Source organism: Eublepharis macularius, chromosome 1 (assembly GCF_028583425.1).
Source record: "Eublepharis macularius isolate TG4126 chromosome 1, MPM_Emac_v1.0, whole genome shotgun sequence".
Taxonomy (NCBI): domain Eukaryota; kingdom Metazoa; phylum Chordata; class Lepidosauria; order Squamata; family Eublepharidae; genus Eublepharis; species Eublepharis macularius.
This window is the reverse complement of record NC_072790.1, coordinates 166,188,977-166,211,957: the sequence shown is the minus strand read 5'-3', so window position 1 is coordinate 166,211,957 and position 22,981 is coordinate 166,188,977. Positions and strand designations below refer to the sequence as shown.

Sequence of the window (22,981 nt, the reverse complement as noted above, 5' to 3'; positions counted from 1 at the left end):
ATTATAGAGCTCTGAATTTGGGAATAATTTTTGTTATTTAACTTGCAGAATACTGATTTTTTGCATACTTAAGAAATAAAGAAGAAAGAGGGGGAAGAAAGAATAGTCAAAAAGGCGAAACTCCCGATTTTGGGCCCCAGTCACCTGAGCTCAATACCAAAACTTTCAACTAGTATAAATTCACTGTGGATGACTGATTGCAGTGAGACTATCTGAACTTGAATAATTAACATATTTTTCTTGAAACAATACAATTGTACAGAACTATGAGCTCATGCTTCGCTTCAGCTTCCCTGCAGTTAAAATATTCTAGCATAATTTTCTTGGCAGGAATTTTTAAAATTTTTGTTAACATTCTTCATAATAAATAGTGGGATCCTATACACTGCAACTGGAACACACTCGTGGACATTTCCTGCCTTTTCCTTCCCTCAGCAGTGCCTTGAGACTTCCAAAACCCTGCTGCTAGGAATTGCTGCAGTCTTGTACCATAGAGCATAGAAGGTTGTAGTAAGGATGGAGGATTGCACGAAACTACTCCTCATTTCTTTCTTTCCCAGTGAAACCTCTTGTACCAGTAGAAACTCTGCTGGCAAAAAAGAGAGATGATTTCATCCTATTCTTCCCTTTTCACTACAGTCCCTCTGTGCCTCACAGCATTTTGTCCATGAGCAACCTGCAGTCCTAGCATCAAATTAAGGACTGCTGGGGGAAAGGCTAGATGAGAAAGACCTGTATTTGCAAGTGCTATTGGGCTGAGAGTTTATAGGAACCTATCCAAACTTTCAAAAATTTGAAATGAGTTAGAGAGCATGGCCAAGGAACAGCATACCAATGTGTCTTGAATTAGAAATACGTAGCTGTAGAACTATTTTTATTGAACCAAAAATGGTTTGCACTATTGCAAGCTTTCAAACTGTATGATTCAGGAAAAGTTGTTCAAAAATTCCTTTTCCTTCATCTAATTGTTTGCTGAAGAAGAAAAAGGTGCCATCAAGTCACAACTGACTCATGGTGACCCCAATCCTGGGGTATTTCAGACAAGAGAGCAGAGGAAGTTTTTTTGCTAAGGTCCTGCAAAATCTACTGATCTATTTATTTATATATTTGCACGCCGTTTTTCTCCCTGCTTTTCTGAGTAATCTGTTATCCCATAACGCAAGGACTATTTCTCATCTAAGTAGCTCAGGTATTTATTGGCTTGGGTATATACAGCAAAATTTGTTTTTCTTTCATTTTTTAATAAACCACTTAAATGCCTTTCATGTTTTAAATGTCTTCTTGATTCCAGTAAATGTGCTCTCTACTACCGATGGGACAAACGCAGCTTCTGACATCCAGATCAAAGTTTTCAGTAGGGTTTGCAGCAATAATCCTTGGCTACCTGTGATCCACAATGATCTCTGAAAATAGTTCTAAATTGCAGAACATTCTTAGATGCATCTTTTTTTCTTGCCCAGACTGTAAAAGTTCAGGCAAAATGTACAAGGAACATCTACAGTAGATCTTCATATAAGAAGCTGCTCCCTGCACTGGGGGCCATCATATGACCAAATACCATTTCTGGTCATGGGATAACTTTAGTGTGCATTAAACTGAATAATGCAACCAATGAGTTGATGGCCCATCACATGACAAATTGATTTTTAGCTCACAAACACCGTCCCACTGGGGCTTATCTGGGGGACTTGGTTGCAGGCTGCATGGGGGGGAAGAGCGGGAACCTACGGCAACTGCCATATTTGAAGGATGGTGAGGCTCCCAGCAGCCTCTGCAGGGCAGTCCATGTCATCTTGGAGCTAAGCTGAGGCCAGCCAATTAGTGTTGGCCAGCAGTGGGGGGGGGGGGGGGAGAAGGGCTACAGGCCTGGGAGGCATGGTCTCCTCTCAGGTATGTTGCTAGCCCTTGTTAGGGGAAGCTCGCCTCACCCCTTGGTATTTGCTTCATGGCCGGCATCCCACCCAGCTCTCCCTTTCATCACAACTTTGGAGTAGAGTAAGTGGTTTGGGCATTGGGCACAGATCTATTTGGCGGGGGAACAGGGCCCGTGAGCTCAGTTTCTCTATTTTGGGGATCCCCATAAGGGGTCTGGAGAGCGAGGCATGAGAGATGCATACCCAGCTCAGGGGCTGTCAGGTTCACCTCACTCTCAGGTAGCAGGGGATCCACAAAGGGGTGTACACCCACATGGTATCCCATTGTCATCCCATGGTTCCCCCTTCTCATCTGGGGTCTGAGGGGGCGTGGGGTCATCCGCAAGCAGGTAGGTCAGCTGATGCTCAGATCTGTGCCCTGTGCAGCACCAATGCTCCGCAAGCTGTAAATCAATAAAGTTGTGGCCTCTTTCAACTCCATCATGGTTGTCTGGTGTGTTTTGTCGCCTTGCCTCCCTGGCAATGAGATATCCTTTCAATACATTTAATTAGGAACTAAAAATTGATCTAACCACAGGACAGAACAATTAAACTATCGCTTGATCATGAAGCCAGTTGTAATTGGTGCTGACTAAGATGTCATGTGAAAATGCCCAACACTAGATCCAGGATCCACTTTTTTCCAACCTGTTCTAGTTTTGTGTCTTAAAAATGTCACTCAGAGAAACATTTAAGCAAGACATTCAATAGATATTTGGCCTATATCTATTTATGAATGTGTTATATTCTAATCCTTAAAAAAAATATCTTTCTGCTGATTTGAAAATAAACGTGGGCAGTTGTAGTTAATTTAGAATCTGAGCATAGTGTTTTAGCTCAAAATGAAACAGATTATTTACAGTTCCAGAGGAGTTAGCCGTGTTAGTCTGTAGTAGCAAAATCAAAAAGAGTCCAGTAGCACCTTTAAGACTAACCAATTTTATTATAGCATAAGCTTTCGAGAATCACAGTTCTCTTCGTCAGATGCATGAAGCGAACTGATCTCCATATCAGAAGGAGCTGTTTGCATCTACTCCGCCCTCCCCTCTCCTCCTCTATATCTGACCAGTTTCTTTTTGCCCTCCATGCATCTGACGAAGAGAACTGTGATTCTCGAAAGCTTATGCTACAATAAAATTGGTTAGTCTTAAAGGTGCTACTGGACTCTTTTTGATTATTTACAGTGAAATCCTAAATGGAGTTACACAAATCTAATCTCATTGATTTCAATGGGCTTAGACTGGAGTAACTCACTTCTAGACTGTGAACCAAATAAAACACAAAGAAGGTATGCATGGAAAAGTCATTGCCAATTTCAGCAAGACTAAGCTATGTACTCTTGTGCAGTCATAAAAGAAGTTCCCCAAGCCCCTTTATGCTATCATATTTGGATAAATTTGAGACTTAAAGAGAAAGATAACAGATAAAGCTCTACTTATGAAAATAACTCACATTTTGAAATACAACTGAACCTTAGAATGTATCATCCTAACTCAGAAGTTTATCTCAACTCTTCAAAATCAAACCTGTCACCTTCAGGCATGAAATTCCAAATCTGCATAAAAATGGCTTGTGGAATAGTAAGGAAGTTTTGAAAGCAGTCCCATGGATTTGATATTCCAAGGATCAAATTGTTTGTGATTATGTTTTCTATTAGACTCCTTTGAACCCCACTCCACAACTATTGTCCCAACATGTGAGTGCATACAGGCTGCTCTACTATGAAAACATTAAAAAAAAACAGAATCACAACACTCCACACAGCCATCAGTATTATACCTGCCTATGCTCTGTTCACCAATAGCGTGTTGGCAATGCATTTATGTTTGCACATGCGGCAAGCCTTCTGATTTTTTTTGCTTTTGCATGGATGCTAAGCATGTTAAAACAGGACATTTTGAAGCTGCTAATTTTAGAGGCATTTGCAGAAATCATGCAAAGTGAGACATAAAACTATGAAACCAACATTTAGCAATGTTTCATGTAAGAACTGAGATGGTGAATGGTTTTTGTCATATTTAAAAGTCTCAATATTTAACAGGATTTTATCCAATAGGATTCTGTTTCTGTATGAAACATAAAAACAGTACCAAATTAAACTTACTCTGAGGTAAACATATGAACGACAGAAGAGATTCTTGCAGGGAGCTGGTCATCTGGTACATTCCTTGCCCTAAGGGCAGGGTTCTCTACACAACAAACAAAACCCATGTACTTGAACTTGAAACCCGTTCCTATGATATATGACACAATCAAGTACTTCTTGAGCAAACCTTCAAATATCTCATGTTTCATACACTAACTTTACACAGTAAGGAGGACCACAGCGGGGGAAATACATGCACAGATATATAGATACACTAAACTACAACATGAAATCCCTGTCCACTCTCACCTTCTCGCACAGCCACCTCGGGCTCACTTTTCTGTGAGATGGTCAGTGCCTCCACTGGCTCTTCCTTTGCTGGGAGAGGTGGAGGAGAAGTACCTTTAGCAACATGTTGAGTAATCTGGGTCTTGCCAATGACAGGTGGCTGAACTCTAACTGCAGGGTGATGGTATAGCTTGTTTCTGTGAGAGCCAGAAACGGTATAGCCCATTCCACCAGGGCAGATTTCCTTAAAAGCAGCTAGATTTGAGATGGGAAAACATTCCTTTAAGAGTCTAACAGAGCAATATTTTTGACACATTGGAAAATATAATGAAGAAAATCTCTCATATATAAATTCTAACATCAAAAACATTTTTAACAATTTTCTTGTCTGTAGTTAACCAAAATCACAGAACATGTGGGAATGCTATATAGTACAATTTATTTAAAATATTTAATTCATTGTCTATAGAAAAAGCTTTTACTTCAGAGTAACCCACTTCAACCAGGTTCTTAAATGTTACAATAGTAATGTTGGTTTTCAGAATCAAAATGAAACAGCACATTTTTAAAAGTCTAATGGTACTAGTTTTCATGTGGATTTGGCTGTTCTTACTGTAGTACAAAACATAAGAATTCACTAGTGATGCAGATTCCATGGAGTAAAGGAGTAGTATCAGATAAGTAAGACCAGATCTAGTCCACCAATTCTGTTTTATCTTTTTTGTCTTTCAAGAGAACATATACGGATCTTAATAAGTTCTTATTAAACAACCCTCCTAAATGCCTCCCACAAGTTCAGATTGGGTAATACACACTGTAATATTGTCCCTGTACATAGTACAGGAGCAACATTGTACCTTCCTGTTTGTGTTCCACCTTCAAGACAGCTGTTCCACCTTCAAGACAGCTGTTTAGTGGACACAACGTCTGAATCAGGCACATACTCATAAAATCCAACATATATAGGACTGAACAAAGTGATCCATTTTTCTCTTACAATCTGGAACTGAATACATGGTTTGGATCTATGCATTAAATCCAAACATGCACTTGCACAAGTGGAAGGCATATGCAAAGGGAAAGGAGGGGGGGCGGTTTCTGTCATTTGTGCAGATTTTTCACTTGAGCTACAACCCCAACCCTGCATCCCATACTGTTTCCAAGGGTCCTCCAGACCTCAAGAGCAGCTTTTGAATAGAGCGAGGGATGCAAAACAGAAGGGCAGGGTGGAAAGATCTATTCCATGAGGAGAGTGCTTCTGGCAGCTCTTTTCATACTCTCCTATAGAGATGGGCACAAACCAAAACATGAACCAAAGTTCGTGACGAACTGGGCCGGTCCGTGGATAGCAAACTGGCAATTTTTCAGAGCCCATTTCTGACAAACTGCCACAAACTTTAGGTGGTTCGTTTGGTTCAATTTTTGGTTCGTCACTGCAGATAGCCTGGCGCTGATCAATCAGTTTCCTAGGCAAAAAGGGGTGGGCTTCCTGCAGACCTTCTGCTAACCTGGAAGTGGCCTTCTGCTTGCCTGGAAGTGACCTTCTGCTGACCCGGAAGTGACGATTTGCTGACCTAGATGTGATGTTTTCACGAACCAAATGAACTGGTTCACGAACCGGGGCAGGTTCATGAAAGTTCATGGTTCGTGAAATGCGATGAACCATGAACCACACAGGTTTTTTTTTTCTGGTTCGTGCCCATCTCTACTCTCCTATATATGTTGTAATTTATATACATATCACTTATGAAAACATATCCATGCATAGTTGGGCTGGGGAATATCAGAAAAGGGACAGGCAAGGTAAGTGGAAAGGCACAATTTCACTCAGCCACTGTGAACAGGAACAAGATCAGGAACAGTATTACCTGTGACCAGCACAGCACATCCTTAATACAGTGTGCTAGAGTGACAGTAGCACACTTCAAGAAATTACTTGAAATGTTTTTGTTTGCCGGTATCAGTCCAACACACTGAGTAGAACTACAAATCATTCAGTTCTAATAAACTACTTTGTTGCTTTGACAGACAGTTGAGTTGATTTAAGTGACTGGGCAATGTGATATTTCTATGCCTGAAGAGTGTTTGTATTTGGAAGGTACTAATTCTTTCTTACATTTAAATTTTTGCTCATGTTTTAGGATCAGTCTTGATTCCATTTAACACTCTAGCCCTCCTCTCTAAAGCATCACTAAGACTTTGACCCCAAATTAACAGCAGGAGATCTAATCTTGCTCCACATTTCCTCTGATAAGTTGTAAACTCTACCAAAATGGCAGTGTTCCAGACATTCAAAAACATGTCAATCTTTTAATCAGTAAAATTTGATATTTTGAAAGGGTTTATTTTATATACTTGCATCAGAACTGTTGTGGTTTTCAGTTTTAAAACAAAACAGTTGTATATTCTATTCTATTTATCCCTATCCATCATGTGATGTGAAGCATGCATTAAGTAATATCATACAAAGAGTGGGGAATTTAATGTTGTTTGAAAGCTTGTACTTATATAGCAGAGAAAGTCAGACATTGGATATGTCTGTTCAAGCAACTGATTCTTTTTTATTTGTTAAGAACTAATAAAACATAACACTATACTGTAGGAAACTATGCTGTGAACATTAGGCTGTTATATGTAGTGTATAGTGCATACCACTGCAAGTATATGCTTTTTCTGGGAACCTCTTACCTGTTCCTGGAAGGGGACATTTCTCACAGTGAGGACCCCAGGCCTTGCCAACACTGCAACAGCAGAGTTGCTTGCTGAGCTGAACAGAGAGAGGGTGCATACACTGCTTTCCTGCACTGACAAACCGGTAGCAGGGCCCTTTCTCCTCAGTGACCATGGGATTATCAGCTGCAGCAAAAAGGGAAGGAGGATGCTAGAGTTTACATGACAAACAAAACAAAGAAATACCATAGGATTTCCACCATGAGATTTAAAAAGGATCAAATGGATATGCACCATCATTAGAGAGAAAAAGATGCTAATACTTGGGATGAAATAACTCTTATTTATCATGAATCATTTCTGAAGGTAAACTAATGCAACACAAGAGAAGCCCATATTTTTACAAATAAAAGCCAATGCCCAAATTAGACGCTGCCATGCTCCAACAACACAAAATTAGAAGATAGCCTTCTTTCCCATGCAGAAGCAGAAGCTTAAAGCAGGTGAACAGCAAAATACAGAACACTGATATATCACACACGTCCAACATTCAAATTATGACTCTTTGTAAATACAGAGAACAACAAAATGGCCACTTCTGAGTTGATAAGCAAACTGTCCTTTTGAAGTCAATGAGAAAATGATACTCTTTAAAATCAATACTCATCCACTTTGTGCGGTTCCAATAAAGGCACACTTTACAATCTTTTACATGGGTAATGTTATTCTTTCCTTGCCCACTGTTACTTCTCTTTCATAGCCTTCTCAAATGCATGAGACTAAATATCCTATTGAAAATTTTTAATACTTGGGTCGACAATTTTGATTATAGCTCATAAAAAAATACAATACAGAGATAATATGAAGTCAAGATATATTTGCTTCAGCAGTATAGAAAAAAAACTATCTTGGCAGATCAGGAAGTTTCAGTTATGGCATAAAGAAGACAATGTTAAGGATCCGGGTCCAATAGCACCTTACAGACCAACAAGATTTCCAAGGTATGAGCTTTCAAGAGTTAAACCTCTCTCTGTCAGATATAAGGAAAGGAAAAAGGTAGGAGATTTTATAATCCAGGTAAAGGATAGGAGGGGCATTGTAAATTAGTGTCCGGAAGCTAGCTATAATACATTTTGTAATCAGCTTAATAGAGGAGGAGTGTGAAGTGCAGAAAATTATCATCTGTAATGCAAGAAAAATCCTATGTCCTGATTCAACCCAGTGTGTGTGTGTGTGTTGTCCATTGTTCCAAATTTTCAAATAAACTCTATTGCAGCAATCTCATGTTGTAATTTTCCTTTGAACTTTCTCTGCTTGAGAACTGCTGTTCTGAGATTAGCAGTGGAATGTCTCCCACTGGTTGCTAGCAGGAATGCCAAAGTTTAAACTAAGTATAAAAATGGCATACATCAGACCTGTATAACTTATCATGCAAAAGCGGGACTTAGCTTGCCCAACATTTATGTTGGACCTGAAAGGGTTTGATAAACCTTGTTTTTGTTATCCATCTAGGACTACAAAAACAAGAGAGCACCTGGAGACCACCATTCATCTTTGCTGGACATGCATTCCACACGATTGTGCAGGACTAGCTACTTCTTGACTGGAAGCAAGTTCTAAGGCTGCTTGCCATAGCTCAAGAGTCTTTTGATTGCGTTCATGGAACATCTAATTAATGAAGGTTGTACAACAGCAGCGACTGGTAGATTTATCCAATATGCTATTATATTCATAATTACACAATATATAAAAGAAATGATTGCTGATAACATCTTTCTTCCACGTGACAGAATATTTTTTAAAAAAATTTAAAGTTTACAAATGGAAATCAAACCCAGAAATAGTGACGTTTTGCTTCTCTGAAGTCTAGGATTGCTCAAACATAAAACAATTGCTATTACTTTTAGTGTTATCATGATCAATTATTTTGCAGCAGAAAATGTTTGAAATAAAATAAGCCCTCAACCCACCCCACCATAAAATGTCATATAAACATAAATACAGGTCACAATTACATTTTGAAATAACTGATAAAAAAGTAGCCTAACTGTGCCTTATGAGCAACCTGCAGTAAAGTTACTATTTATGTGAAGCTACTGGAACGATGTAAGGAAACTGACTAAGAGTAAAATTAACATGTGAATACATAAATATACAGTAGAGAAACAACAACACTGGCTGTTCATCTCTGCCAGTTCGTTGCCCTGGGAGCCAGGGAACCTGGGAAGAGAAGGAAATGGCATCATACTTAGTAGGGTTCCAAATAAGTTGTTTTGGAATGATTTTCTGGGATGGTTAAAGGAAAAACAGATTGGGAGGGAGGAGGTCTGTGAGGAAGGGTTTGTTCATATGTTGCCTTGTGAGAATTTTTGTACACAGCTGTTAGGATTAAAAACTGTGGCCACCCCGGATGGTAATCTAGGCTGTAACAAGACAACCACTGTACTAATAAACAATTGGAGAGTGTGAAGTGAGACTAATTGTTCTAAAACTTCTACCTGATTTCAAATAAATTAAACAGTTATTTCTGTGTATTTTAGCCCTCTGTCCAAGCTACTGATTTCTTAGCACTTTCACTGGTATAAATAGGCACTGGAAAAGAACACAACGAAAAGCAGCATGTAGCTAAACTATGCAATAATAGGAAAGAATCAATTGGCGAATCAACAGATTTATGAGCCCTCGAAATTTAACTACGATGTGCACTGAAAAACTTTGTTCAACTGCTGTTGGAAGCCAGATGGCAGTAGTCCTACATCATTGCCAGTGGCCAATACATAGTGAGAAAATGTCCTAAAATGGCATAGAATTATTTCCATATGTGTTTCTGGAGTTATTAACATATTGCTATATTCTTACTAGCCAAAATCTTGAAGTTGCTGCTACTTTTACCACCAGCAATCCATTTTAGAGTCTTGTATTCTTTAGCATGTAATTATTACATTTTTAGAGGTTTGGGCAACTCAATTTTATTTTTGAATCCTAATGCCATTCTTATTTACAAACCCCAGTTCAAAAAAACATTCACTGTGAGGGGCTGATTCATTACTTACTACTTTTCTTCACATGAAAAGTTCTAACTATTTTCTACCACATATTTATACAGATAAAATAAATGTGAACTAGATGATTAAAGACAATAGAGGTGGGCTGTGGCTTAGTAGTAGACCATTTGCTTTGTATGCAGAAGGTCCCAGTTTTAATCCACATAGTTAGAAGGAAGTAGTAGTTGATGTGAAAGATCTCCTTCTGAGACTGTGGAGAGCTGCTGCAAGTCAGAGTAGACAACATTGACACCGACAGACCAAAGGTCTGACTAAGTATGACGCAGCTTTATGAGTTCCTGTGACATGGTCAACAGCAATTTCTGCAATCACAGTGGAAAGGAAAGTACTGCTGTAATCAAACAAAATACTGCTGGCTCTATTACTCGGTTCATGCATTTCTCCATGCATGCATGTAGTTAACAAAAATTGGGAGCTCTGAAGACCTGAACACATGAAGTAAAAATGTATTGTGCGAACCATCCCCAAGTCATATTATTTCATAAATATCTGGTTGTCAAAATGACAGCTGGAGTACTACTTTATCTACATTCCTCAGTTTAATTACCAACTGATGTTAACTGGAATACTAAAGGCACTAATAAAGATTTTTAAAACACTACATTTTTTTTTCATTTCCTTAAACAAGGATAAATGGATAATCAAAACATGCTTTAGTGTTAGGCCCCAGCCTAACAGTATTTGTCAACACACACACACACACCATTTCAGGGCAGAGGGGAAGGCAGGACCCACCCACCCCAGCCATGGTGATCTATGGGCTATGGTGTAATAGAGGCATGAGAACAATCTTGAAAATGTGGGAAGAAGGAATGGTGGAATGTAAGGACTAGAGACTTCCAAGGCATTAGAACATGTCCCAAAATGTGAATAATAGGGTGTTTTTTACTTCTGAAAAACTGGATTTAATGGATTATTAATGCTCCTGCATTCTTCTAAGCCCACTGACTTCAATGGATTTAGAAGAGTGTAACTCTGCACAGAACTGCACTGTAAGAAGAGAGAATAAAATTCATTTCACTCAATTCATTTCATTTCACCCAAACACAGACAAACTGAAGAAACGTAACTTGACTTTTGCCAATGCTGTTTCAAGGTATATTCTGAAATAAATTTCTTTTTATTGTGTTTCACTGGAGATATACTTTTTAAATACTATCAGAGCAATCCTATGCTAAGTTAGTCCAGTGTAACTCCAGTGATTTCAAAGGGCTTAGACTGGAGTAAGTCTGCATAGCATTGCACTGCATGTTACATAATTTTGATTTAAAATGATAGTTAGATCATACATACCACATTCAATATCAAATTAAAAGTTCTCACAATCTGACAGAATGTGAACCATTTCTGATCATAATAAACTTCAACCTTGTACAAGGTGCAAAGGGTGGAGGGGGAGACTTCCTAATAGTTACTGATTTGTTATTTGTTACTTACGGATGCATCTGGAAAGGGTGGGGTCTGGCACATATCCCAGTTTGCAGGTACACCTATAGCTGCCCATGGTATTCAAACACTCACCATTAGGGCACACCCCTTGTAGTAGGCATTCATTAATGTCTGTAAGAGAACATAAAAATTGCCAGTTAACAATATAAGAAACTTTAATATATGCAGTGTATCATTTTACCTGCCTTTAGTCATTAAGCAGGATTGTCTCCAAGAAGGTATCCATTCTCAGGTTGTTTCTCAGGTTGCCTGGCAGTCTCAAAACAAATGCAGGTTACCACCTAAGATGCATATGTTTTTCGTGTACAGGTAAGATATTGACACATGAATGAAAGACACTCTTTCATATACATAGGTAAAATTTTAAAGAAAAACAGCATAAAAATATTGACAAATCATTTCAGAAACTAGAAGAGTGTTAGTAGCTCCACTTGGAGCAAGCATATGAAGAATTCTCAAATACTGCCCCTGAAGAAGGCATTCTGCTGAAATGCATAGGGGCCTATCTTTTGTTTAATTAAACTATTTCTTGTAATATTTTATTTTGTTCTAAGAAGCTATGCTTCACAACATCTTCCCTCAGTTTGCAAGCTGTGCCTGTATTGTAGTTTGCTGTTTTGAGAATGAGCTTTAGAAATCCTTGGGCTTGTGCACTCCTTCCCTGCTTTTACACTTTCCAATTCATGACAAATCTTAGTTTGTCATTATTAGAGATGGGCACGAACCTAAATGCGAACCAAAAACCCCACAAACCAACCCGGTTCGTGGTTCGCAAACCAGTGGTTTGTGGAAGCTCGTTTCCACAAACTGGTCTACTGGTTTGTTTGGTTCATTTTAAAACAGCAATGCCCCTTTCCCTCCCGTTGCAAAGCGGCAGGAAAAGGGGCATTTAAACCCACTGATCAGCTGCTTGTTGTGGAGATCCCCGACAAGCAGCTGATCATTTGAACAGCAGGGCTTGGGAGGAAAACTGTGGCAGTTTGAGAACTACTGAAGCACTGAAGTAGAGGGGGGAGACTTTACCGGGGGGAGAAGAGATAAATGTGAATTAATAAGCAGTCAGATTAATAGATTGATATATATATAGATATATACAGGTTAACAAACAGAACATAGATAGAAAATAATTAACTATAAGGATTAAATATAAGGATTGATTAACTAACAATATTTTCTTTCTTTTTGGTAAGTTTTGTACCAAACTGAATGTCTGAAGATATAGATGAGTCAAATTGATTGACTACGTGATGAGAGATATATAGAATTATTACAAAAAGATAGAATGAGTAATATATAGAGAATAAGTCAAATTGTTTGATATAAATGAATGTATGATCTATATGGTTTATGATATATAGAAATATTTGAAATTGAAAAATGGGATAAATTGTTTATCTAAGATGGAAACAAAGACTTACAGTTTGGGCATACAATGTTAAAAATAGTTAAGGATGTACTGCTTAGATTAACGGAGAATATATATTTGTTTTAGATAGAGGAAGCTAATAAAAGTAAGGGAAAGGGGACAAAGGGTTGGAAAGCTGTTGGAAGTCAACAAAAAGGGGGGGAAAGGGAGGGGGTTAGAGATGAAAAAATTGGGGAAAATTGAATGTAAATGTAAAAATAATGGATTCTAACCCAATAAAAAATTTTTCAAAAAAAAAAAATGAACAGCAGGGCTTGGCTGCCTGGCCAGGATTTGGGATGCTGGTAGCCCCCTCCCCCCGTCCAGGCTTTTCCCTCCCCTGCCATTACACTTACTTGGGAGGATTACCAGCAGCAATAGCTCGGCCTAAGGCCTTCAGGCAGCAGGGGCCATTTTGTGGGAGGGCTTGGCAGTTTATTCAGTTGTATATGGCCATTTTCAGAGTGGCATCCGGTGGCCTGCTTAGCCTCCTGGAAGTAGCGGTCATGTTGTGAAGGCATCTACAATATGCATAGCTCTGGGAGTGGCCATTTTGAGTGTGGCATTTGTATGGCCTGATTTACCTCCTGCTTACTGGCAGTAGCAGCCATTTTAGTGGGGCTTTTGCAGCTTATCCTGTGCTAGGGTGGCCATTTTTGAGAGTGGCACCCAGTGGTCTGCTTAGCATCCTGCCAATGGCGGACAAGTTGTGAAGGCATCTACAATATGCAGCTCTGGGGGTGGCCATTCTGAGTGTGGGCTTTGTGTGGCCTGATTTGCCTCCAGCTTACTGGCAGTAATGGCCATATTTGTGGGTTTTTTGCAGCTTATCCTGTTCCAGAAGTGACCATTTTGAGTGTGTCTCACAGTGGCCTGCTTAGCCTCCTTGCACTGGCGGCCATTTTATAGAGGCCTCTGTGGCCTCCCCCTTTTCCCTGCTGAATTTGCAGCCTGTGTGGGCCTAAAGAGCTGTTTTTTAGATTTTGTCACTCAGGCCACCTAATGGCATGCTGTGTTTATTGCATCTGCTGAAATCGGCAAAGCTGTCAGTCAGGGCACCAAAATCTTAAGATGTGATCTGATCTTTCTACCAGGTTAGCACAATAGACGGCTGGTAGCAGATCTGGCCTAGGCTGCTGTAATCCAGTCATATTGAGGTGACAGTGGACCTAATTGACAAGGTAGGTAAGTCCACTGGCCTCTAGTGCCTGGCTGTCCAGGGGGGTCAGGCGACAGTCTCTCGACTCCCATGTTTAGGTTCCTGGGTTGTATCGCCTTGGGTCTTTCCTTTGTGTTTCGCAGTTTGGCCACTGGGTTGTTACTTGACTCAGTCCTAAAGGAACAGTCATAAAAGGAGCAGCATGTCGGGGGTTAACTTTCCTCTTCAGGAAGTGGAGAAGGATGAGGTGGATCTGAGAAGGAGACACGTAAAAGAGACTTAAGGTTTACTACACCTGGGCCAGTCGGCTGCTAGCCGGCCTTCTTTATGGGAGCTCCATCAGCTGGCGGGGTGCCAAGTCTTGTCTCCAGGGTGTTGGCACCTAGAAGTGGAGTTTCCTTGGAGTTTCTGCTGCCTTGGGGCCCAATGGCTTCTGTGTTTAGTTCAGGGGCACTGGTGGGCTGAGCAGTGGAATTTCCTTGTAGATTCTGCTGCCTTGGGGCCCAATGGCTTCTTGGATTAGTGCAGGGGCACTGGTGGGCTGAGCAGTGGCCCATTGACCAGTCAGTACGGGAGTCTTACTATAAACCGTATATGATTGGAATTTTCCAATCCTCATGGCAGATGGATTGTGGGGGAGGGAAATAGATAACCCCTCAGCCCACTCCATGTGGACAATTAGGCAGTGGTGCCCATACCTAACCCTCTTTCATTCAAGTGGCATAGGATTCTGAGGAGGGTTCTGGAGGCTGGTCCTGGTGTTTATGTTTTAAGGCAGCACCTGGTCTTGCCTGCAGATGGAATGGTGCAGCTTGTCCCTCAGATTTCCTCCAGGGGAGAGCTCCAGGGAGCCTCCAGGGAGAGCTATTGTTGCTTGGCAACCGGGTGGCATCACCCCCAGCATGTGGTGAACCTATGACCAAGTGGCTGGCAGTCTCTACACTAGGGTATCAATTTGTCTGTAGGAATTATGGCTGAGCTGGTGGATTTCTCCCACAGTTATGGGGCAGTGGACTGTTAAGGGGCTTGCCTCATATCCAGTGGCAGCCATCAAGCAGCTTAGGCGCATTTACGTTCACCAGTAAACCTCCCAGTTTGACATAAGCCTTCCAGGGTCGCATGACATTAATGGTGGGCACGAGAGTTAGATCCTGAGTGTTAGCACAGTGATGACCCCAGCCCTTAAGGAAGGGTCTGGTTGACTCTGCATTAGCCATGGGGAAAGTGATGGCCGAGCTGCTACTTCTGTTTGATGGGATGTGGGGTCCTTTGCCTCACTCGTGGTCATTCACCTGGGGGTAATGAGCTGGGCTTCCCAAAGGCACAGCCCTTCCGTTACAGGACCCACAGATGTGCATGCATAGGCAAGGTGGCCCAGTACGCTCAAGGGGAGGAGCAGTCCTCCACCTCATGTACTGGTCATTCACTTGGACAGTAATGACCTTGGCTGCGGGGGAATGGCCGTTCCGGTATAGGCTCATACAGATTTGCACACATAAGCATGGTGGCCTTGTGAGCTGGAGGGGAGGAACAGCCTCCGTTTCACATTTGTGTCATTGATTTGGGTGGTATGATCTTGTCTCACAAGGCATGGCTCTTTCCTTACAGGCTCACACAGGCTTGCAGCGCTCAGGCAAGTAGTGGCCTGATGGTTTGAGGGGAGGTGCAGTCCTCCACCTCACGTCCAGGTCATTTGCCACGTGGTGTTGACCTTGTCTCACAGGGCATAGCCCTTTCCTTATAGGCTTGCACAGTGCTAGGTGAAAGGCTAACAGAGCCATAGAGAAAGCTTTGGGGGAGGGTCTGCGCATTTATTTGCCTACATACTAGGCTGAATTTGCCAACTTCTACTGAGGTAATGGGGGTTCACCTGGCCACTAAAGGCAAAGACATATTCCTCAATGACCTACAGCAAGGGCTGAGGTTGGCACTAGGCCACCCATGGGGCGCTAGGGCCTAAGCAGAGGCTTGGCCCTGGTGGTGGCAGGATAGAGTTTGGAAATAAGGAGCGGGCCGGTGAGCACCCTTGGCGTTTCTCCATTGGTGGGGAAATGGGGTCTGCTAGGAGAAGCTGGTACTGCTTGTGACGGCTGCCAGCTGCATAGGCGGTCTACCTGGGGGAACCCCACGTGCATGTCCTTCCCTCACTGCTGTATGGTTGAGGCATTAGGAGCTTGAAAAGGGGGACCCAGATTTGCCTGGCTGGCTGGGTCCCAGCCATACACACGGATGGCTCGCACCTGGGGCTTTGGGGCTCGCCCAGACAGGTCAAGGCGGAGGTCCAGAGGTGACCCTGAGGCTTGACCTGTACCACTAGTTGGCCCTTGCCATATTAATGGTTGATGTTATGTTTAATAAAGTGGTCCTCTAGTTCCAAGCCTTGTGTCTGTCTCATTATTCCGACTAGAGTGGCAAAAGCAAGATATAAAATTTTAGTAAATAATATTATTTAAAAGGTTAGTCTTTGATCTATCTATAGCTTTCGATACTGTAAATCATTGTCTTGTTAAAATGCTTCCCTTTTAATATTTTTTGGCTGATTGGATATAGAGAATTTCCATTGGGAATGTGGAATCATCTCTGTCTCCCTGAGTTGGGACGCCTGATGAATGAAATTACTGGAAGCTTTGGAGTTCGGTGTTATCAATATGCCAACATCACCTTCCTATATTTACCAATAAATAAGCCCCCAGAGGTGCTTGTTTCATAGCATCATCCTATGTAGAGCTAGGACACGGTGACAGCCATTGTGGTGCAATGGTTATTGTGAACTGTGGTTTGTTTATGTGATCTTTTTCTTGCTGGTCATTTGACTGTAATAATAATAAATCTGAATTTGAATTGAATGGTTACTGTGTCAGGCTAGGATCTGAAAGACTGTGGTGTGAATGCTTACTCTGCCACAGAAACTTGCTGGGTGATCTTTGGCTAGCCACACACTCTCCGCCTAAATTTACACACAGGGTTTTTTCAAAGATAAAATGGAGAAAAGGAGAATGTTGTAAAGTGGGGTATAAATGAAAAAAATAAACCATTCAGAGCACCGAAGTCGGATCAGAAGGGTATGCTTAGTATGTTCTTGTCAGTCCTAAACTGAAAGGATCCAGTGATTGTGGTTTAGGGCAACAACCTGAAACTCAATTGTGACAAGACTGAGGTAATGCTGCTTGGGAAAGATGACATTCTAGAATGGACTGTCTTACCAATTCTGGATGAAAACAAGTTACCATTGGCTGACCATGCTAAGAGCTTAGGGATGCTTTTGGACCCAGCCTTGTTAAAGGAGAGAAAGCCTGATTCAGTCACTAAGGGTGACTATTATTATCTTCATTTCTGAACTTTTGACCAGGATTATAACTGTAAACTGCCTTGAATCACCTGGAAAAGTCAAGCTAAATTTTTAAATGAATAAATGTGGTCTATGTGTACAAAGGATAAACTACATGGTCAAGTTGCATGTAATTCTTACATAGAAACACAAATAAGTCTAAAAATATTTTGTAAGAATTTGGTACCTATCCATTCATACAATGATGTACATTTACCTTTCTGTGATTACTTCCATTCATGTTAAAAAAAATAATTAAAGTTTAATACGGTCAAAGACCAGACAAGTAATGGCATATAATCTAATTAAAACATACAGTAAAGGTAAACTGTATTGTTGACAGATCTATCCATCTAAAAAACATTGCATTTCCAGGATCTAAATTCTTAAATATTTAAAACTTTAAAATTAATAAAATATTTAAATATTTCCCCCTACAAAATACTTCCGTATAGCCTGCACAGCAAATTTTACCACCTTTAAGGTGGTTTCTTGGCCTCTATTGGCTAAAAGTTTATCTAAATAAAACCTATCATTTATTCCTGGGAACTGTGAATCGGAGTTATATAGGCAGCTCTGATGTTTTGATAAAGTTTACAATAAAAAAGGACTTGTTTCTATCTTCCCAGCCTCACATACATACATTCTTTCCTTTCATGTTTTAAGAATATAGGAGGTGCCATCTTACTTATGAGAAAAGCAAAAATGCAACACTTTCCTTGGGAGCTGTACCATTTCATCTCATTTAGGATTTGATTTCTGTCCACTAAATGTGAAGATCTTCCATAGAAGTTCATTAACTTCAAAGAAGCAGAATCCCAGGATCAGAGACAAAATGCCCTTTTCTTCCTCCTATTCCTATACTTTTTACCTGTTGTAAGAATACATTTCTAAGTGCAATTTTAAGTACCATAGGAGCACATGAGCCAAGGATTCCCCAAGCTCATTTACAGTAAAACTAAACTATGCCCTGGACTATTTTTTTTTAATTTATTGGATTAGAAATTGAATTGTACATTACAGTCAATTTCCTTTAATTTCCCCAGTTCTAACCCCATTCCCTTTCCCCCCCTTTTGTTGACTTCCAACAGTTTTCCAACCCCTTGTCCCTTATCCCTTACTCATTTCAAATTTATTATATCTGTCAAACATTAACTTTCACTTTCTTCTAAACTTATCTATATAACACAGTGTATCCTCTGTCTTCTTACTTACTTTAACAACTAAATAATGCATAACTAAATAATACATTCTTGGCATATATTCTTTTAATAATAGTCATTTAACTAATTTTGGTACTCTATTCTCTATCTTATAATCTCATCTTCAATATGGGACAAACAATTTATCCCTCATTTAGCATAATTTTAGGTACTTCTATAAACAATACATTCAATATAAGTCAACCAATTTAACATATTCTATATATTACTTTTTCTGCACATCTTGTCTTCGTACTATTTTAATTACATAATTCCTCCATTATGCAGCTATCCACCAAAAGTAGTCAACCAATTTGACCCATATATACCTCAGTCAGTCAATTTAACATGTAGTCTATACTATACATATAGTCTATTACTGTGTATTCCCCCCCCTTGCTTAGGTTTCTTCATTGCAATTATAAAATATCTCCATTATACAATTATTGCCAAAAATGAAATTAATTAGTTTCTATTCTTATAATTAATTAATTTCTATCATTATAATTCTTATAATAACACCTATGATACTTAATACTATATATAATAGTCAAATAAAATAGTTGCTTAGAAATTCTCATTTAATTCTCCACGCCCTGGTAAAGTCACCTCCCTCTACTTTTATTGTATTTCAGTAATTTTCAAACTGCCACAGTTCTCCTCCCACCTCCCATTTTTTCACCAAATATTGTTTCAGCTTCTCCCAATCCGTGTTAAACTGTCCTGGATCAAGGTCTTTCAGTTTCCTTGTCATTTTGTCCATTTCCGCCATGTACAGCAATTTGTAAATCCAGTCCTCAATAGTTGGCACTTCTTGCACTTTCCATTTTTGCGCATACAAAAGTCTAGCCGCTGCTGTCATATAAAATAACAATGTCCTATATTGTGCTGGAATGCTCTCCATTCCCAAGTTCAGCAGCAGGAGCTCTGGGTTCTTATTTATTTGAAATTGTAAAATCTCGCTTATCTCTTTTATTATTTCCCCCCAGTACTTCCTAGCTACCTCACAAGTCCACCACATGTGATACAAAGATCCTTCATGTTTCTTGCATTTCCAGCATTTATTAGACATATTCAAATTCCCTAGCGCAATTTTCTTTGGTGTCAAGTACCAACGGTAAATCATTTTATGAACATTCTCTTTAATATTGGTACATGTCGTAATTTTCACCGTGTTTTTCCACAAGTATTCCCACGCCTCCATTGTTATTTCTTTGTTAAAATTAATAGCCCACTTCACCATTTGCACTTTAACTGTCTCATCTTCAGTATACCATTTCAGCAGCACTTTATATACCTTAGAAATTTCCTTTTTGTCCTCTTGTAGGAGTGCCTGTTCTAGTTCCGAATTCTCCATTCTTATCCCTCCCTTCACACAGTCCGAGTTATAAAGATCTCTGATCTGTCTATACTGAAACCAATTGTAACTTGGAGATAACTCATCTTGCGTCTTTATTTTAGGTTTAGAAAATTCCATTCGGGTTATCTCCTTGTATGTTAAACACTGTTGTTCATTATCGACAGTTCTCAGATCTATTACTTCATATGGAACCACCCATGAGGGGATTCCATCTTGTAGGTAATTTCTGTACTTCTTCCATATTGTGAATAGGCTTCTCTGAATATAATGATGTAAAAACATAGAGTCCGCTTTTACTTTCTCATACCATAAGTATGCATGCCATCCGAAAAATTTTTTATATCCTTCTAAGGCCAGTAATTTCCGGTTTTTCAACATCATCCAATCTTTCAACCACACTAAACAAATTGCATCATAATAAAGTCTTAGGTTGGGCAGTTGCATTCCGCCTCTTTCTTTTGCATCTTGTAACACTTTCATTTTCACTCGAGGCTTTTTGCCTGCCCAAACAAAGTCTGATATTTTCTTCTGCCATTTTTCAAACTGCTTAGAATCTCGAATAATTGGTATTGTCTGTAACAGAAACATCACTCTTGGCAACACATTCATCTTAATTACTGCAATTCTTCCCAACCATGACAAGTTCAATCTGTTCCATTTAATCAAGTCTTGCTCTATCTGAGTCCACAATTTCTCATAGTTGTTTTTAAATAAATCTATATTCTTTGCAGTCAATTCAATTCCCAGATATTTCACCTTGCTTGTTACTTCACAGTCTGTTATTTCCGTTAATAGTTGTTGTTTTTGTTTAGTCATGTTCTTACATAGTATATTTGACTTCTTTTTGTTTACATAAAATCCTGCCAAATCTCCAAATTCCTTTATTTTCTCTATTACCTTTGGCATATTTTCCATTGGATCTTCCACAATTAACATTATATCATCTGCAAAAGCTCTGACCTTATAGGAAAAGTCCTTTATTTTTATTCCACGGATTGCATTATCTTCTCGTATCTATATCATCAATATTTCCAAAACCAAAATAAACAACAATGGCGACAACGGGCAACCTTGTCTTGTACCTTTACCTATAGTCAATTTCTTGGTTATCTCATCATTCACCACAATTGCTGCACTCTGGGCTCTGTAAATTTCCTTTACTGCTCTTATGAATCTTTTTCCCATTTGAAGCTTTTCCATGGTGGCAAACATAAAATCCCAGTTCAAATTGTCAAACGCTTTTTCAGCATCCACAAAGAAGAAACCGACCTCCTTGTCACAACGTTTGTCATAGTATTCAATAGCATTTATAACTGTCCTTAAATTGGTTGTTGGGGGTTTTCCGGGCTGTATTGCCGTGGTCTTGGCATTGTAGTTCCTGACGTTTCGCCAGCAGCTGTGGCTGGCATCTTCAGAGGTGTAGCACCAAAAGACAGAGATCTCTCAGTCTCACTGAGAGATCTCTGTCTTTTGGTGCTACACCTCTGAAGATGCCAGCCACAGCTGCTGGCGAAACGTCAGGAACTACAATGCCAAGACCACGGCAATACAGCCCGGAAAACCCCCAACAACCATCGTTCTCCGGCCGTGAAAGCCTTCGACAATACATTGTCCTTAAATTGTCTTTAATTTGTCTGTTTGGTAAAAAAACAGCTTGCTCCTCCTCAATAACTTCAGAAAACCATCCCTTCACTCTTTCCGCCAGTATTTTCGCAAAAATTTTGTAATCATTATTAGGTAACGATATAGGTCTGTAATTTTTCACATTGGTCAAATCTTGCCCTTCTTTGGGGATCAATGATATATTAGCTTCATTCCAAGTATCTGGGATCCGCTGATCCTTTAAAACACCATTGATCACTTCTTTTAGGAATGGTGCCAGTTCATTAGCCATTACCTTATAAAATTTGGCTGTAAGTCCATCCGGTCCTGGCGCCTTTCCCAAATTTGTTGACTGTATTGCCTTTCTTATTTCTTCCTCCGTTACTTCATTATTCAGTTTGTCTCTCCAAGCTTCCGAAATTACTGGGAGCTTCATTTTCCCCAAATATGTCGCTATTGAGTCTTTATTCACCTCTTTTTTATTGTACAGTTTAGCATAAAATTTGTAAAAGGCTCTGCTGATAGCTGTCTGCTCCAGGTACACTTTATTGTCCTCACAGATTTTATTTATTATCTTCTTCTCCTTTCTCTTCTTCAATTGCCATGCCAAATATTTCCCAGGTTTATTCGCGCCTTCAAACGCCTTTTGATCCATTCTCTTAAGGTTCCATTCCAATTCTTTGTTATTCATTGCTGTCAACTGTTCTTGAAGAATTTTAAAATCCTGGTAAATTTTCTTTTTCCCTGGTCTTTTCTTTAACTGTATTTCTTTGGCTTTTATTTTCTCCATGATCTCCTGTCTCCTCTCCTCTTTTTTTTTTCCTGGCTCTTCCATCTAAGTCCATTAATATGCCTCTAATTACTGCCTTGTAGGTTTCCCATACCTTATTGGTTGGTACTTCTCTGTTCATGTTGTGTTGTATGAAAAACTTTGTTTCTCTTCTCAACACCTCCATATTTTCTCCCTCTTGCAGCAAATCCTCATTTATTCTCCATCCTTTCCTTTTACTCCTTTTCCCCAACTTCCACATAATTGGATTATGATCTGAGCCTACCATAGGCATTATTCCACATCCTTAGTCCAAAGCGCTAAGTCTTTTGAGGCCCAGATCATACCAATTCTTGATAACGTAGAATGTCTCGCAGAGAAAAACGTGTCTGCCTTTGGGATTTTGTCTTCTCCATACATCTTCTAAAGTTTCCTGTTGCGTCAATACGAAAAACGTCTTTGGTAATAGTCCTCTTTTCTTTTGTGCAGTTGCTGACTTTTTATCTAATTCCAAGTTTGTCACTCCATTGAAGTCTCCTGCAAGAATTATCTGGTCATAGGAAAGTTCATCTAATTGCTTCCTCAAGTCCTCAAAGAAGCTTTCTTTTGCTCCATTAGGTGCATAAATTCCAATCACCAATACTCTCTTTAAATTCCATATACATTCCACTGCTATAAATCTGGC

General features: G+C 39.7%; 1 protein-coding gene across 10 annotated transcripts in view; it reads right to left on the bottom strand.

Moving 5' to 3' along the window:
• LTBP1 (latent transforming growth factor beta binding protein 1) overlaps positions 1-22,981 on the bottom strand; it is a 416,097-nt gene that overhangs the window by 170,629 nt on the left and 222,487 nt on the right. For 5 of the 10 annotated variants that reach the window (XM_054976893.1, XM_054976903.1, XM_054976911.1 and 2 more), the window contains 3 exons: positions 11,460-11,582; positions 6,976-7,143; positions 4,309-4,542 (listed from right to left, as the gene is read on the bottom strand). In XM_054976893.1, coding sequence (XP_054832868.1) covers positions 4,309-4,542; positions 6,976-7,143; positions 11,460-11,582 — 525 coding nt within the window. The remainder of the gene's footprint in view (positions 1-4,308; positions 4,543-6,975; positions 7,144-11,459; positions 11,583-22,981) is intronic. The other 5 variants (XM_054976930.1, XM_054976974.1, XM_054976938.1 and 2 more) reach the window with 3 other exon arrangements.